The sequence below is a fragment of the Homarus americanus genome, unplaced genomic scaffold (assembly GCF_018991925.1).
Source record: "Homarus americanus isolate GMGI-L3 unplaced genomic scaffold, GMGI_Hamer_2.0 scaffold45562, whole genome shotgun sequence".
In the NCBI taxonomy this organism is placed as follows: domain Eukaryota; kingdom Metazoa; phylum Arthropoda; class Malacostraca; order Decapoda; family Nephropidae; genus Homarus; species Homarus americanus.
Window position 1 is genome coordinate 1,385,287 of NW_024744839.1, and position 17,997 is coordinate 1,403,283.

Here is a 17,997-nt window from a genome sequence, read left to right on the forward strand (position 1 = left end):
GTAAAAAAATATTTACTGATCCTTTCAGCCAACCTAACACAGAACTGAGGCGAACTCCAGAGGACCTCGGCAGCGGCAGGAGAGGACTGGGAGACCAACAAGCCCTCACCTCCTACTGGTAATCTCCCGCAGTAGGTTGTATAAAGAGATCTTCAAAACTGACCTAAATACGAATCTTCTTCAACAGACGTAAACGTAGATCTCCAACATGTCTCCATCAAGTTATCTATCTACAACACTGTATACTGTATATACTGAAACATATTGACACTCGTTTTATTATTACACACACGAAGAAATTACTTATTTACTGTACATCGTTTTCGTTGGGTGCGAATCAGCCAGGGTGTCGGAGTTCCCAGTCCAGTGTAGGTCGACTCGAGTAGAATTTCGTTTGACTGTCTAGTGCTCAAGCCTCTATAGCTGGTGTCTTGAGACAAGTGATCCAAGCTCTCAGGGGCTTGTAAGGTGATCCTAAAAACAGAATTGTGCAAACGTTTCCATGGTGTCATCCAGTCACCTTGGAGTCCTTCAAACGTGTACAGGGTGTCAGTCAACTTGTGACCCAGAATGTCTTCAAGGTATCTAGGGAGGCTCGGTGTACTTTATTGTCACCACAGAGTGTGATGGTGTGGGATATTCAGCTAGAACTTGGGCACGTCTACCACCACACCGCAGTCTCTGATCCAGACCTGCTGGGTGACCACCAACCACACCGCCTCCTTCATCACGTACAGCCCAGACTCTACACGACCGAATGGACACGCGAAGTTCCTGTCAGGATCGTCCTCCGTGCAGATGTAGAACTGTGAATCCTGTTCCTTCCTGGCGGGGTTCCCAGCCGTGACTAGCCCGGCCTCCATGGGCATCGAATAGCCCTCTTGACGCTCCAAATCATCCAGCAGTCCCTCTCCTCCCCGCCCGTTGTTGTAGTCGTAGTCCCCACCTTTGATCCTCTCCCCTGGCGAGTCGGGGTTGAGAACTTCGAGGAACAGGGTGTTCCTATAGGATGGGCCACGATCTCCTAAACACAAGTGAAGGAAGTTTGTCGCTCGACGGAGGTGTCCCCACAGAGTGATGTAGACACGACCCAGTATCTTCTTCTCGGTCCCAACGTCCAAGAAGACCACAGGTGACTTGGTAGGCAAGAAGGCATGAAGTACGTTCCACTGTAAAGAAGAAATAAGTCATAAGAAGTTTACCAGAAGATCATGAACACGCTCGAGTATTCACACAAACAGGTAAGAACAGGGACACACATACGCTCCCGACTACAGACGCACACACTCACACAAGGTAAGCTGTCTGAAAGACGGTAGGTGGTACAGGTGGTTGAGGGTTAATGATCATGAAATAACTCCCCCACTAGAGCCACCTGCAAGCTAGTTAGTGGTGTAGGTGGGTGTTGAGGGCGAGTAGGGTGGTGGTCCTTGTCTGGTCCCCCCCCCCCTTCCATGAGCCAGACAGAACGTTGTCCCCGTGAGGGCGTAGGTCGTCTGTCTGCTGGGCCCTCCACCCACCACACTCCCTCGCTCCAGCCTCAACCAGGCTCACCTGCACCCAATAGTCTTGCATCTATTCTTGTACCTAACAGTCTTGTCCCTGTAACGGTATCTCACATAATCAGTACTATTCTTGTACTGTGCTAACGTGTACAGGATCATATTGAACTGACAAGCTACACCTCCTTGACTCTGTGTTGATTGTGCCCGAACTTAACTGTATTGGACCTGTACCTGTACCCGGGTTTAGATCTGCCACACAATAGAGGTAGAACAATAAACAATATAGACTCAAGTGTCTTTTATCACATCTGTAAAGTGTTGTCATATGCCGTCTATCTCCACCTTCACCTTGATAAGACACGAGCCTCAGAACTCTAACCTTATTAAGTAAGATTTAAAACGTGTGTGTGTGTGTTTAAAATCATGCAAGCATTTATGTTAATATTCCCCCAGCGTCTAGTGCCGTAACCAAGTATTTGTGCAAGATGTTTGTGTATTCCTGTCTGGGCTACATAAACAGGAACCTTTTTTGATTGGACGCTCTACAATATTCATCTGAAGGAGTTTTTATTGACAAATGAATCATGAGGTAGGTGATTCTGATGATGACACCTTTTAGGAAGCCGGCCATAACAAGGAGATCAAAATTACAATAATACATACAACGACAAGAGATAATGTAACTTTAATTTAGGATATAACTAACATGAAGCTTTATCGTCAGTTCTATGATTTTCTTGTAGAATAAATTTTATTTGGCCTGGACGTTGTGTAGTGGTGACGGCGCCACAGAGGAGCTAAAACAGTTCGAACATCACTCAGCTAAACAACATACAAAGATATTCAGTGAGGTATCTTAACACCATTAGCTTAAAGTCTTATCTTGAGGACTGGGATTTAAATGATCATTTAAATTAATGTATTTGTAAACGTAATGTACAGTCCCATTTAGTTGTGCGTTTACAGGGGCTCGTCAGATTTGGTGCAGAGTGGCAGCCCTGTGTTTGTTTACATTCGACAAAAGGAAACTCGCAATAGTAAACATACTATGGATCAAAGTAAAACAATATTAAAATAAATATCTCACTGTAATGATTTGTGGAATGCTTATATGACGAGCCCTGTAAACTCACTAGTGAAGGGGGTCGTATATTGTGTGTATAGCCGCAAGTCTATGTATATTATTTATATATTTGTATTAGGTACATACAGTCGGGGTCAAAAGTCTTGAACACTTGACAGTATTTGGCATGTAAGTACCCGAAGATCTTGGGTATTAAGGAGAGTTTTATTCCATTTTGTGGTTCAGGCATAATATGTGATGACTAGTAGAGTTATTAGCACATCCCAATCATATATGTATAACTCAGAAGTAGATGCCAGATATTGCTAAGTGTTCAAGACTTTTGACCCCGACTGTACATTGTATTCCTACACTGCATATATACAGTCCAAAGATACAAGAAGTTGTGTACAGTATAAAGATACAGAATAAGTTTATTTCAAATTCGGACGTTCATAGAAGCTTAAAATTCATCACTTAAATTAATTTTATGTTTAAGAAGGCGTGTTGTAATGTCTAACCTTGATGATGTAACGGAAAGCAACACAAAAAAGGGGCAGTCCTCAAGGCGAAACACAAAAAAATAGAATAAACCAGTTTCAAGTTACGACGGTTACGTAAAAAAAAATGCTCTTGGCGACTCAGAACTTATGCGTAGGTGAGATTTGTATATTGATGGGCATGGTGTAGTGACTGACCTTGATGCTAACGTCATATGGCAGCTCCTGATACTGGTGGCAGTAGACGTGGAGGCCCTTGGGTTCCCAGGTGACGTGAGCAAGGCGACCCCCGACACCCTCCACGATCACAGTCAGACAAGGTACCTGTGGCGTTTAGAGTAGGTTAAGGTCATGGGAGTCATGTAACTTATATGTTAAATCTTATGCGATGGAAAACTGAATGAACGATAGTCAGGGAACATTTATTTATAATTTTGCAATTTAATAGTGAGGGTGAGGCTGAAAGACGGTGAGAACAATTCGAAATCAGAGTCGGCGACAGTGAGTGCCGAGGACTATGCTTATCTCGAGGTGGAATTTATAAACCTTTGAGGAACACACTAGATAAATATTCATTATACTCATTAATTTAATACCAGATAGTTTTCACTTTAATATAGGAAGAAAATGCACATATAAGTCACGGTTAAAATGACGTTTATTGGTGTAAGTTACGAATCGAGTTACTTAATGCTACATCAACTCCCCCCATATCACAGACGCTCTATATTGAAGAAAAGCAAAACAGAGAGGCAAATTTTATTATCGATTAGGAAAGTTGGTAACGGGGAAAATACAATAAGTGGAAAATAAAAAAGGGAGAGACAGAATTGAAAGAAATGAAGGATATGAAAGAAAATAGACGAAACTAACCAGCAGAAGTTCAGTGGCAATCCTTTCCTTCTCTTCGGGTTCCATTTCAAACATTGGCTTGTCTGCTTGAGTGTGATTGTTTGTGTTTTCTGGTTGTTCCCTCTCATCTTTTATATCCTCTTCTGCCCTCTCTTCTGTCTTCGTCTTGCTATTTGCTTGTTCCTCAATATCCTTATTATCCACCGACGGCTCCTCGTTTTTAGTGAGTTTTGAAGTTTCTAAGTCTAGGCCTTTGATGTTGTCCGACTGTGTTTGGTCGGAGGAGTCTGCGGCAGAGTTATCGTCAGCTGTGGGTGGTTGTTGGAAATTCATAGTCTGGGATCTCTTTAGGGCCTGACGAGCCATTCTCCCTAGTTTGGGTCTCTTGGTCACTCCTGTAGCTGGCTCCTTCTTCATCACAGTTTTTTCTTCCTTCTGTTTATCTGCCGCTTCTATACAGGTATGTGAGCTTGAAGGGGATTCTTGTGTATTCTTTGATTCGTTTTCTGTTGCCGTTTCTGAGTTCTTGGCGCCCGTTTCTTCTGTTGCTTTGGGTTTTGTTCCATCTGTTTCTTCTTTTGTTTGAAGTTTTGTTGCATCTATTTCTTTATTGTCGCTCGTTTCTTTGTTTAGTTCCTCTTTATCTCCCTTGTCCGGAGCAGGTGATGGCTTGTTTCCTGGGGTTTTCACTTCTCGCTCGGGAGTTACGGAAGGCTCTCGGGCCACTGGAGCGTATTTCGTCGCCAGGAGTTTCGTTCTAGCTGCACCGATTGTCAACGATTGTACTTCGTTGACTTTGCTGTTTTTCTCTATCACATCATCTGTCTTCTCCTTACCAACTGTTTTGTCATCTATCTTCTTTTTCTTGTCTTCGTCTTTTGAATCTGAAGTCGACTTCTCTGCGGCCGCAGCAGCTAGAGCCAACTTTTCCTTAACTCGGAGCATTTTTTTACGTTTTTTCTTTTCCTCTTCAGTCAAAGTTTCCGACTCCTCAATTTCCTTTTCCTTCCCAATCATTTCCTTTTTCTTCTCGTCATTATCCTTATCATCAGCCTTGTTCTTGGTCTCGCTCTCATCTTTCTCTTTCTCCTCCTCGGCGGTTTTTTCTTCTTTCTTTCCTGTGGTTCTACTCAGTCCCAGATTACAGTCCTTTAGATTCCACTTGAGGCCGAGGCACTTGGAGGCGTCGCTAAGGGCTGTGGTAGGTGAAATCCCCTCCACGATCTTCACGCCCTTTATGAGATCCCTGGCATCATCCATATCCTTCCTGAGGACGCTAATGGTGCGGATGGCGTCGTTGATCGTCTTGGTACACTGGAATATCTGTCGGTGGTACCAGCTTTCCCGCGCTTCAAGAGCGTCCATGAATTTGTCGGTGATATCTGTTACTGAATCTTTCATTTCCGCGATGTATCTGCGGAGAGGTGAGAAAATGTAATCTAAGTACTATAATTGCTGTATTACGATGTTTAAACAATATAAATACTGTACTACAATGTTTATACCCGAAGAAAGGTTGCATATAGTATAGAAATAATAGAATATAACCAAAATACCACAATGTGTGGATCTCTGCAGAATAACACGAAATATTGTCCAATGAAAATAAAACAGATAAAGTATACCCTATTGTGGGATCATTGACACAAATCTACTGCAAGATGGAGAGGGAGTCGAGTGTGGCGCGTGAGGCTTAACCCCAGTCAGTGACGCGGTTAAGAAAGAATTTATTATTATTTCTGACCATATCGAGGTTAAGGGCAGGTAATATTCTCACCACAAGGGCCGATACAACTACCTGTACTTAATGTTTTAATCTGTACCTGTCCTATTCTGTAACCGTACTATATTACAGCTTAATCTGCACCTGTACTTTATATTCTTTAATCTGTGCCTGTACCTATATTGTTTACTGATATTTTTGAACTACAAATTATGGTTTGTAAACACAGACCTGACGCAAAGTGAGAGGTAGGGTACAAAGAGCGAGAGGCGAGTGTGAGAGGTGCTGAGGGTGCTAGTGAGAGGTGAGTGTGAGAGGTGCTGAGGGTGCTAGTGAGAGGTGAGTGTGAGAGGTGCTGAGGGTGCTAGTGAGAGGTGCTAGTGAGAGGTGAGTGTGAGAGGTGCTGAGGGTGCTAGTGAGAGGTGAGTGTGAGAGATGCTGAGGGTGCTAGTGAGAGGTGAGTGTGGAGGTGCTAGTGAGAGGGTGCTAGTGAGAGGTGAGTGTGAGAGGTGCTGAGGGTGCTAGTGAGAGAGGGAGGGTGCTAGTGTGAGAGGTGAGTGTGAGAGGTGTGCTAGTGCTGAGGGTGCTAGAGAGGTGAGTGTGAGAGGTGCTGAGGGTGCTAGGGAGAGATGCTGAGGGTGCTAGGTGAGAGGTGAGGGAGAGGTGCTAGTGAGAGGTGAGGTGTGAGAGGTGCTGAGGGTGCTAGGTGAGAGGCGAGTGTGAGAGGTGCTGAGGATGCTAGTAGAGGTGAGAGGAGAGGTGCTGAGGGTGCTAGTGAGAGGTGAGTGCAGAGGTGCTGAGGGTGCTAGTGCAGAGGTGCTGAGTGCTAGTGAGAGGTGCTGAGGGTGCTAGTGAGAGGTGCTGAGGGTGCTAGTGAGAGGTGCTGAGGGTGCTAGTGGAGAGGCGAGTGTGAGAGGTGCTAAGGGTGTGAGTGAGAGGTGAGTGGTGAGAGAGTGCTAGTGAGAGGTGAGTGTGAGAGGTGCTGAGGGTGCTAGTGAGAGGTGAGTATGAGAGGTGCTGAGGGTGCTAGTGAGAGGTAGCAGATGAGGGGTGAAGGATGGGGGATTTGAGGTGAATGTGAAAGGGGTTAGTAAGGGGTGGAGATAAGTGGTATAAGGGGTGGGAGAATAAGGGATAAAGAATGAAAGTGAGTGTGTGTGTGTGTGTGTGTGTGTGTCGAGGATGCACCTACGTGGTTGCCTTGAGGACGTTGTGGGAGTGGGTTGGATGATCCTCGAACAAGCACTCCCCACAGGCGGCTTCTGAACACGTCTTACACCAGAATGACAGCTTCACGTCGTGCCGCTGACACGTCTCCATCTGCGAGAGGTCACACAGAGCTAACAACAGACGGTGCTTAAACCATTGTCCTCGAAAGGTTAAACCATCGTCCTCAAAGGGTTTATAACAGCTACACTTCACACAGACAGACAGGACTACAGCAGAGGTCACCATAAAAACGAATAGAAACGGTCAGACAACAATAAACAGATAACTGGAAGTAAACATACGTACTAACAGTCATCCCAGCACACACATACATGAAAGGTATCAAGCACACACGGAGTCACACATACAGTCACGAACACAAACACTCCACACACACAAGGATATCATATTTCTTCGAAGTTTTTATTAATAGTTAAACTTCGTATATTTGAAGGCTAAGAGAATTCATAATTAACACAAGACATCATGTGTAGAATTCGTTAATGCTGGAGATAAAATAAAACTTTCATAGGGAACGCTATTATTATTGTTATTTCCTCGTTGATATTAGTGTCCACGTGTATAAAAATAAGAAAGTTAGATGAAATAAGAGAGGCGCGTACACACATGATTATACGGTTATTATTTACAGTCGATGTCTGGGCAGCAACATCAGCACAACTCACGTAGCCAAAGCTGTAATTTTCTTCTTGTCTGCTGCGTTAGAGAAATTATTATTTACGAAAATACTAAGAAGAAAATGTTGGTGTTAAAAATAAGCGAAATGATAAAGTAAATGACACGAAAAACGAAGCGAAATAAAAAAAGATGCAATAAAATGACGCGATAAAGAAAGCATAAATAGCGAAAACCATAAAATCATTACCACGACAGCGAAGTAAAATATCATACAGTATAATGATATTGGGAGCGACCATGGTTACTTACCGGACCAAAAACACGGAAGAACTAACGGAAAGCCTCATCAGGACCATTCATACGGTGCATCAGGGTCTCAGTTCACGTAAAAACGATGTTTCATGGTCCGTTTATGTAGCAGCCTCGAGGGGGTAGCCATATTTCTTTTCACTGGGCATGACGAAACATCCCTTGGTCTGTATAAACGTAGCCATCAGGTTATATTACCTACCATGGTTTATGAGTTGAAATAATGATCTAAATATATAATAAAACCTTAACATTAACTTCTTTTTAGAGGCAATACTGTATTATGTTATCATATCATCCTCGTCAGGACTGTCGAGCTTCGTCAGATGCAAGTGATGGTGGGCCATCTCTCTTAAGCCTCACTATTACCACAGATGTGTCTTATATTGTGGGTAGAGCCATTTCATCCCATTGCCTAAACGTCTCCTACTGAAAGTCGTAAAATAGATTTACTTAGAGGCAGATAACTAGATAGGTAGATACACAAATTAGATAGAAAAAAGGATACAGATAAGCAGAATGAAAGAGCTAAGTTGTATCTCTTACAAGAAGCTGGAAGGGGGGCACCCTTTACCTGCCACTAGTGACAAAATGAAGACACAAAATATTAAAAAAATTCTGATCACATGCATACTGGCGGTGTTCATGATGGTGTGTCGGACACCTGGACGGGCCCGGCCACCTGCAGCCTCGCCCAGCACTTAGTATGCATCGGCTGGGGACACGCAGGGTGACGATGGCTCCTCTGTATTAATAACACCGAGTCGGTAGGTGGTAAGAAGTTGAATAACACATAGGGTAAGAGACGGAGATTCTTTATACACAGGATATCTGTTTGTTTTGATCAGTTCACCCACAATATTTGACTAAATCAGAAATCTCAGTTTTCTCACTATTCTTTCTCCCCATTTCTCCCTATTCACTACTGTACAGGGTGTTTGTTTATTTTGATCAGTAAACCTATTCAATCTAACCAAATCACAAATCTCTGGCTCAATTTCTATCAAATTAAAAAAAAAATTCCCCCTCTCAATTTTTATCTATTTCTCCCTTTCCTTACTCGTCCTTCATATTGTCCATAAAACAAATACACACAAAAAAAATTCCTTCGATACTATGTTTTTGCACAATCAATACATTTGGTTTTACTGACCAAAACAAAGAGACCTCACCTATATTATTTAATTTTTTGACAACTAGAAATGAATTAACACTAGATATAATAACCATAGTGAAATAATATACCTACAAGTATTAAAAGAGTGAAAAATGAAAATTTGTAAAAAATGTCTTGCGCTGGGTGATGGTGGTCATAGTTTGTGGAGGGGCTCAATTTAACGTCTGGTCGTGGTATGTATTGTCACCTGAGAATGGTCTGTAAATAATTGATAATATAAATCAAGAAGATAAGGCGTGGTCATGATACAAATTGTGGGTGTGGGAGATGTGTGGAAATTGATGTGGGATATAATGTGCGGGTATGTGAGACTGTGGGTGTGAGACAAACTGAGGGTGTGTGAGACAAATGTGGGTGTGTGAGAGAAGGTGTGGGTGTGTGAGAGAAGGTGTGGGTGTGGACTGAGAGGGAGCCACCTTACCTTGGTGACCTGCTGGACACTGGTGATGGCCAGGAGACTGAACTCTGTGGGTAGGTGGTCAGCCGTCTCCACCCGCTGGTCCATGCGGCAGCTGGGGCAAATGACGCACCCATTCTTGACCAAGAAGGCGACGCAGGGGCGGCAGAAGGAATGGCCGCAGCGGGGCAGCAGTACAGGGTGTCGAGCCTTCTCATGGTATTGCTCACAACACACCGTGCACGTCAGCAGGTCATCCATCCTGAGGGTAAACAAACACTCCATTCAAAAACTTTAATTTTACTCACACTATTGTTGACGAAATGTTTTGATTTCAAGTTAAGATATATTTTGCGTGAGAATATTCAGTACTGTATTTATGGGCAGTGTATTCATCATTTGTGTATTAGATGGCACATAATATAGTTTTTCAATTCTACATAACATGACAAGTTACAGGCAGCAAACTTCACACTCGAATGTTCGAGTGTGAAGTGTGTGTGTGGCGGTAAGTTCTACAATATAAATATTCAGACCTTAACACTAGTGTCTTTCTAACTGAACACTAGTGTTTTTCTTAATAACTCATGTAAATGCACTAAAAATTGGCTTTCCGTTCAGGATTGTTCAAGGTTACTGCTAGAAGCTTTACCCGAGCCACTAATATATATATATATATATATATATATATATATATATATATATATATATATATATATATATATATATATATATATATATATATATATATATTATATATATATATATATATATATATATATATATATATATATATATATATTTTTTTTTTTTTTTTTAGTCATTCCTAATAATAATATAATTATACCTATTGATGTAAATTGTTACAAAATAGATCGAAATGAGCTCAGTCTCCAGCCTCCCGCCACACCGCTGGTAGAAACAAGGACGTACGTGTTTTTAAGGAGACTGATCATTATGCAAGAGTTGGTGGTGTCACGTGAGAGAATTGCAAACTATGAATCACACAGGAACAGGTTCCCGTGTACATGTGAAGCAAGGGTCTCAAAGCAGCTAGGACACAAACAAGTTGCTCTTAAGTGCGTCATCAAACAGTATTTATATTTGAAGATGTTCGGTATGGGGTCTGCATCTGTAAATTATGTAACATACAAAGACTCAAATATTAGTTAACACCTATGGCGCGCCTTTACTACCCACTGTAAGACATTTCAACAAAGAAGATAAACTATTTCTTATCTCATGAAATCGACGAACAATGCATGAGCAATAACTTACGCTTTTAACGTTTTTCGTCGTTGAGAACTAAAATACATCTACTGTACATTGTCTGCCTTGTTCGTCGTGTCTCGGTTATTGTTTTTGTTTTTTTTTAGAATATAAAAACAATATAACTGCAGTATTTTAGGTTAGGTTGGGTTTTGCTAAGAGATTTAATTTATTAACGATAAATTATATATCAACGATCTTCCTGTTAAGTGAAGCCGAAAGAAGGCGATTTCGAGGTAAAGCATTAATATTCTATTGTAGAATGTACTTCAGTAGGTTGTTACGGCATGCATTCGGTCTAAACTATTACCAAGGCTCATATAGAAAATCACATAAAGGCACTTACACCATCAATAAAAAAAACATACAATAGTTACACACGCAAACATTTATCACCGACAGGGGCGGATCCAGGAATATCAAAAGAGGGGGTTCAAGAACATGGCGAGCTCAGCAAGTACACCCAGCTGGAGGGGTTTAGGGAGGGCGCTGTAGCCCCCACCGTAATTTTGGGGGGGAAATCTGACCAATATTATGGACATTTTGAGGCCATTGTGAAGCCAAGCGCACGTGATATTAGGAGATATTCTGAGGTCAATAGTAAATACTTTGTACTATACAAAAATGCCTGAAAACAATTTTCTGGTGAAAAGATGGAGTCCGGACCCCCAGAACCCCCCTGGATCCTCCCTTGACCGTATATGGTATATAACAAACAATACACAAAAGGTTACCCTCAATTACAAGAGTTACCCAAACTTTACTGGTTTGATGTTCGTTTTCTGTGGAGGTGCACGCATTCCTCCACTGACTATTTCAATTATTTGGCACAAGTTACAGACGACCCAGGGACCTAAATTTGGGGCTGTATTTTAGTTTGCCTTGGTTTAATCACGCGGTACACAGGTGGTGGTCTTTTATATCTGTTCGTTAAAGGCTATCTATCTGTACTTCTCACAATTAGGATCGTTATACTTGAAATACAGTATATTACCCGAGGTATATTTGAGGCACGTTACCAATACTGTATATTTCTTGAACAAACTTTGACTGTCACGAAAAATTTAAAGTACAGTATTTAAAGACTTTGAATGATTCAATTTTGCGCTGAAGCTTTATATTAATGGACGTGTTTATGTGACTGTCTATCTGATGGGTGACATCCAGTAATTACGTAATAAGGACCAGCTGCTATTTCTCACTGAGCACCTCACATTGGCGCCCCTTCAACACACACACACACAGACACTGAAATGAGATTAGCACATTGCTTTCATATAAACATATCAGATAACGTGCATTATTCTTCCATATTAGCTCCACCATCTTATATGCAGGTGGTATACAACAGACAGACGCATATTGTGATACATTCCCTGGCTCACACCGTGCTATGTGTTTCACAGGAGGACACTGCTTAATCTGGACATACTTTTTTTTAGTTATGTAGTGACCGCCATAGTGCAATATCGACGCCCACGGTCAAAGTCTAGTGCAGACTTATTAACGTCGAGTGAAAAAGCAAATATCAATAAACATCTTTATTTTTGGCTTAATAAATTTAAAAAGCATAACTTGTAGTTGAAACTAAATAATAATAATAATAATAATAATAATAATAATAATAAAAATATTTTGTGATCACTGTTTCCTGTAATAAATAATAATTTAATTGAATGATTATATTTAACAGGAAAGGTAACCTACGGAATATTCAAAACATGTCATTCAAATTTCTAACAGTTTTTGTCTAAGGTAGATATAAACATTTGTAAACTCGGCTTGAAAATCCTGCTAGGTGAAGAACTGAAGAATGTTTCAAATAACTTGCTGTTAAAATATAACATTTATGAGCTAAAGTTTTTGGGTTGTTTCTGTAAACATAGAATTTGTTGTGGCATTAGAATTCCAAAAGTCAAGTTTGAATGCTTAAAGTTCGCAGATATAATAAAAATGCAAATAAATTGAGTTTGAACAAAGGAAAGTGGATTATAATATACAAGACTGAGTTTAGTAACGCTGGGCTATTACACCAATTGATAAACCTTCAGAAAAATAACGATTCTGAAGCTCAATAAATATTAGCTGGTTGGCCTCGACTACTACGACAATACATTAAAAGTTTCTCAAGTTTAATCCCGGAGATTTACACTAACGCCAGAGCGTTGTCCTCGCGAAAACAACCTGAAAATCTTTCACTGCACCTTTTGCTTTGTATTTCAAGGAAAAAATTAATCCCTCGTTGCCTGGGGAAACATCAAGGTCAACCCCCCCCTCCCCCGTGAGAGTGAGTCTTATTACTTGATGTAAGAGTACAGGTACATAATAAATTTTAAAAGTCGTTCGCTAGTGTACTTTTTGTCTATATGTACATGCTTGAATTAATTATTGATACGCAGTAATACATTATACCATCAACAAATGGTCTATATACTGTATATGACTTTGCTTGGGAGATTGGTATCCCCGCATCCCCTGAGCGACGCTCTTGTGCATTATGCAGAAGACCCGACAGCAGCACCCTTATCCACTACCTCCTAAGATGTCCCCCCACACAACGCTTCCGTGACGCCTGCTGGACCACCACTCCGCGACCCCCTGACGGAGACACGATGATCCTCCCCATACTGGCCAGATATTATGTAAATAACATTGATTATGTGCTAAAGGAATATCCTTCCTTCCTTAGGCTTTAGTAAGCCCCTTTATAATATTTATACTGTATATACTTGTCACACTTGCCAGATGCTTCTGGTGTTATTGTACAGTGACAGCACTAGGATCCCGCTTCCTCTATCAAGGAATAAACAATTGAAATTGAAAAAAAAATGAACAAATTGTCTTCACCAGCAGCGATTACCTGTTTTCATGTACTTGTAATAAGATTCACTTTGTACAGCCTTGAGAGCTACCTTCATATCTTGCTATTACCTTATTCTTTAATTGTTTATTCATTTCTTTTTAAAACTGCCGAGTCTCACAAAAATATACATGCACTCCCTGTACCTAAAAAAACCGGCCATGAACGTCACTTGAGGTGAGGATGAGGTGCCAGGACTTGTGTGTGTGTGTGTGTGTGTTTACGTATGAGTATGAATGCTATGCTCGTGTACACATACAGGCGTCACTCCCCACATCACTCTAATAGCCACCGTCCTGTTTGGGTCTCACGGACACCAAGAGCTTCGGTATAACGGACTGGCCAATCACTTATTTACACAAACGGTCACACAGTACAACCAACAACAGTCTGTGTTTTACAAGGATTTTTTTTCTGAACTAATGAATCTGTAATGTTCAGTATATTTAAATCTGACTATTACTTACAGACGTCTAAAGGTAAACAGGAAATGGTTATCTGTGGGCGATCTTTCATTTACACTTTAGAGGGCTGGCAAGCATAAATGTGTTGGGGGTCAGCTAAGACGCCAGACCGGCTCTCCCTCCTCATGCTAAAAATACGTGAGCATTCTGTCTCTGTTGACCATAGAGTGCTGGGGAATCTTCTTTCTGGTGGTGATGCAGTGACTGTGTGTATGGCTAGGAACAGTGGTGTGCGTGTGTGTGTTCTCTCATGCATTTTCTTGTTTTCTCTCACTGGCTTTCTTATTTGTGGAGTTACAGCATAGGGATGAATTTCTAGAGGTGTAGCCGAGTGATATACAAATAATAATTCAGATATCTCCACTCACTACTATCAACTGTCATTCCCAACATTGGTTTTCGACATAGACGGAAATTATTGGGAAAATCTAATCTAATCCTCACTTGCTACTCGTGTCAAGTCAGTCAGGTGTTGAACAGGTAAATAATATGTCTGGAACTTTAATTCCCAGCACTCGAAGCAATGTCATTTTCCAGGATCACCTGAAGATATGCAACCCTAGTTTATTTCACCTAATGATCAAACACCTTAACGCCACTTGGAAGGGTTGGGTTAGTTTAGGTTAGGCTTGGTTAGGTTACGTTTGGTTTAGTTAGGTTAAGGTAGATTAGGTTAAATTAGGTTAGGATATGTAAAGTTAGGTTAGGGTATGTAAGGTTAGGTTAAGTTAGGGTAGGTTATGTTATAGCATCAACGCAACAATATATTATAACATCAATGGGTGATGGACATGACCCCTAACATCTTGTGGCTCTGCAGTGGTCAACACGAGGAGAGTAATGATGTAGGTGTGTTGAGTACTACCGTATAGTTCCTCGACACATGAGGAGGGAGTGTGGAGGAGAGTGCACACGAGCTCCCTCACATACTGACACACACACACATCCTTAGATCACCAAGCTGTGCTGTCAAATCTCAGAACAAAAGGCTTATATAGCGATTAAATGATCTAGTTTAAGTACACCCATACCGTGATGCGTAACCTAACCTAACCAAGCCTGAGTTAACCTAACCAAACCAAGTCTGAGATAACTTACACTAACCTAACCCAACCCAAGCTAACCTAACTTACCCAACCACTCTCAAGATTAATTAAACAACCTAACCTACACTCAGCCACCGCACCCCATAACCTAATCTAATCTTATCTTTTCCCGGGTTTATCATCACAGGTATAATTCACACTGGTATAATCCATCGCTGATATAATCCATAGCTGGTATAATTCACACTGGTATAATCCATCGCTGGTATAATCCATCGCTGGTATAATCCACAGCTGGTATAATTCACACTGGTAATCCATCGCTGGTATAATCCATAGCTGGTATAATTCACACTGGTATAATCCATCGCTGGTATAATCCATAGCTGGTAAAATTCACTGGTATAATCCATCGCTGGTATAATCCATAGCTGGTATAATTCACACTGGTATAATCCATCATTTGTATAATTCATCACTGGTATAATCCATCACTGGTATCATCCATCGCTGGTATAATCCATCGCTAGTATACTTCATCACTGGTAATATTCACTATAATTCATCACTTGAATTAATTTCTGATATAATTCACTATAATCCATAGCTGGTATAATTCACACTGGTATAATCCATCACTGGTATAATCCATCACTGGTATAATCCATCACTGGTATAATCCATCACTGGTATAATCCATCACTGGTATAATCCATCACTGGTATAATCCATTACTGGCATAATCCATCGCTGGTATAATCCATTACTGGCATAATTCATCTCTATAATTCAATGCTGATATAATTCATCATTAGTATAATGTTTTACTCCTTAATTAAGCAAGTTACACATTACAGTTGCTGAGTGTTCGCCAGACGAGAACCATCGCTAGTCACCTGCCTGTGGCGTTAGAGAGATGGTTGGCAGAATTTAAGGACCATATAAATTATAGAATAAAAGATATATGTGAACATGTGGCAGTAGTTTAATATGTATTTACAAACACAGAGTTGATGTTATCTAGTCGCCTGAAGATTACACACCCCAGCTTATTTTACATGATTTTTAAGCACCCTAACTTAAGGCTACATGGGGAGGGCCCCGTGTAACCTTAGGGTGTTTAACCATGAGCTGGGGGCTAAACTTCATGTTATTTATTAATTGTTTGGATACAAATGTACAATATTTATCACGTGTCTTTCAATAAAACTCCAGCACTCAAAAGGTTCATCCATGTCATTACTGTTGTTGTTCAGTTTGTATCGGTATTTTTCTGACTAAATAAGTGTTTCAGTTTGAATTTCAGGGAGGTGAGAGAACTTGTGGTGTACAGACGGTGTGTGTGTGTGTGTGTGTGTGTGTGTGTGTGTGTGAAGGCAGAGTTAGGAAAGACACCAAGAATGAAATCTGAGATAAGTCAGACAAGATCCAAGCAGCAGACGTTATAATATAAAGGTAACTGTGAACATTGACTGTACCTACAGGCGTCAAATGTATTGTACGGTACGTGTTTACCTGGACGAGGGGAGGAGGCCCCGAGTGCCCCGCTGATCTGTATTTCCCGGGAGTCTCTGTGTCGGCCGGCACCTTAGAGTGTGAGCTGTGGCGCCGCCATCCACTACACTGCCTTGTCCAATGTGGTGTGTGTCAGGGGCACCGTCGCCAGCACCCGCACCTCATGCCAACATTACACACAGCCATTACCAACACTGCTATTGTTGGCAAGAGAAACACCTCTAAGTATCATAATTCATTTACTTGGTGTGATAGGAATTTTGTGGATATCTACAGTATATGTTCGATGTGATATAATCTGCAGGGGGGGGGGGGCCCATGTCTCTGAATGGGGACATTGGAATGGCAGGTGTGGCCAGGTGACCCAGAGCCCCCGCGGTGAGTCACAGGTTGACCGCCTGTGGGCTCCCCTACACGACAGCCAAACTTAGCAGAGGTGCGTCAGCGGCCCCTGGCGACGCTACTGAGCCTACAGGTGACGATGGAGACTCCAACACCCTCAGGATGTTGATACCGACGTGAGGTAACCATTGTGTTGAGGTGTTGTGTGGGAGGCCAGACACTCTCTGCTGGCACTTCCTGGCCCCACACAGTAAACGACAACAAAGTTCACAGATTTGGCACAAGACCACATTGGCTGGTGGGGGGGACCTTGTTTCTATTTCTTTTGAAGGTAACGGCAGACGTCCAGCTTGTTGGGATTTACTGTGTGTTATATCTTTAAGTTTTATACATACCTAAACGACGAGACGCACCGGTTAAGATAATGGGTGACACATAAGAGGGAGTGAGTGTGGGGAGTAAAAATGGATAATGAGAATGTTGCTTCAAGATGTTTATCAGTTATCGTTATAGTCAGCAGGCATCAGCGACGAAGAATAAATACTGACAATAATAATCAAATTGCGTAAATAAACATTTTCATGGTTGGGTGATAAGACTTGGTTTTTTCCGCAGGCATAAAATCATTCCAAGAACCGGAGATCAACTTTGCTTTAATGGCCCACAGAAATAATTTACGAGTAACCTACGTGGATCGACCTTGACCCACGTGCGTTAGGAGGTTCGTGATCTGTGCACTACTTGAACTCACAGGACAAGGTAGTGGGTATATACGGCCAGCCTCACTTATACCACGACCATAGTAACACTGTCCGCGCACCTCAGGATAAATTTGAACTAGGCCGAGTGCGCAAACTTAGTGTACGCAGAGCATGTTTACCTACCCCTTCCTGCGACCTAACATGTATGACGTATGTGAATCTGTGTTTGTAGCTGACGTATGTGAATCTGTGTGTTTGTAGCTGATGTATGTGAATCTGTGTGTTTGTAGCATGATATATGTGAATCTGTGTGTTTGTAGTTGATGTATGTGAATCTGTGTGTTTTAGCTGATGTATGTAATCTGTGTTTGTAGCTGACGTATGTGAATCTGTGTGTTTGTAGCTGATGTATGTGAATCTGTGTGT

At 41.5% G+C, this 17,997-nt stretch overlaps 2 protein-coding genes across 3 annotated transcripts in view; one reads left to right on the forward strand and one right to left on the reverse strand.

Annotated features, from left to right (window-relative positions):
• On the reverse strand, positions 1-16,687 carry LOC121878138 (E3 SUMO-protein ligase RanBP2-like). 2 transcript variants are annotated; one of them, XM_042384152.1, is made up of 6 exons: positions 16,529-16,687; positions 9,399-9,636; positions 6,836-6,963; positions 3,942-5,334; positions 3,267-3,392; positions 1-1,169 (listed from the first exon to the last, which is right to left on the reverse strand). In XM_042384152.1, exons 2-6 carry the CDS (start codon positions 9,633-9,635, stop codon positions 645-647), a joined length of 2,409 nt encoding a protein of 802 aa, XP_042240086.1. In that variant the 5' UTR covers position 9,636; positions 16,529-16,687; the 3' UTR covers positions 1-644. The 2 variants fall into 2 exon arrangements, with proteins under 2 accessions (XP_042240086.1, XP_042240085.1); XM_042384151.1 differs by lacking the exons at positions 9,399-9,636; positions 16,529-16,687 and adding an exon at positions 7,801-7,895.
• Positions 1,603-17,997, forward strand: part of LOC121878139 (pigment-dispersing hormone 1 peptides-like) — a 27,235-nt gene continuing 10,840 nt past the window's right edge. The window contains exon 1 of the mRNA XM_042384153.1: positions 1,603-1,892. Within this exon, the coding sequence (XP_042240087.1) occupies positions 1,831-1,892 (62 nt within the window). The 5' untranslated portion in view covers positions 1,603-1,830. The remainder of the gene's footprint in view (positions 1,893-17,997) is intronic.

Coding starts and splice junctions, on each gene's coding strand:
- LOC121878138 (XM_042384152.1), bottom strand. CDS start 9,635: ATGGATGACCTGCTGACGTGCACGGTGTGTTGTGAGCAATACCATGAG. Junction 3,393..3,941: donor TTGCCACTGAACTTCTGCTG/GTTAGTTTCGTC, acceptor TAAACGCCACAG/GTACCTTGTCTGACTGTGAT. Junction 1,170..3,266: donor CATATGACGTTAGCATCAAG/GTCAGTCACTAC, acceptor TCTTCTTTACAG/TGGAACGTACTTCATGCCTT.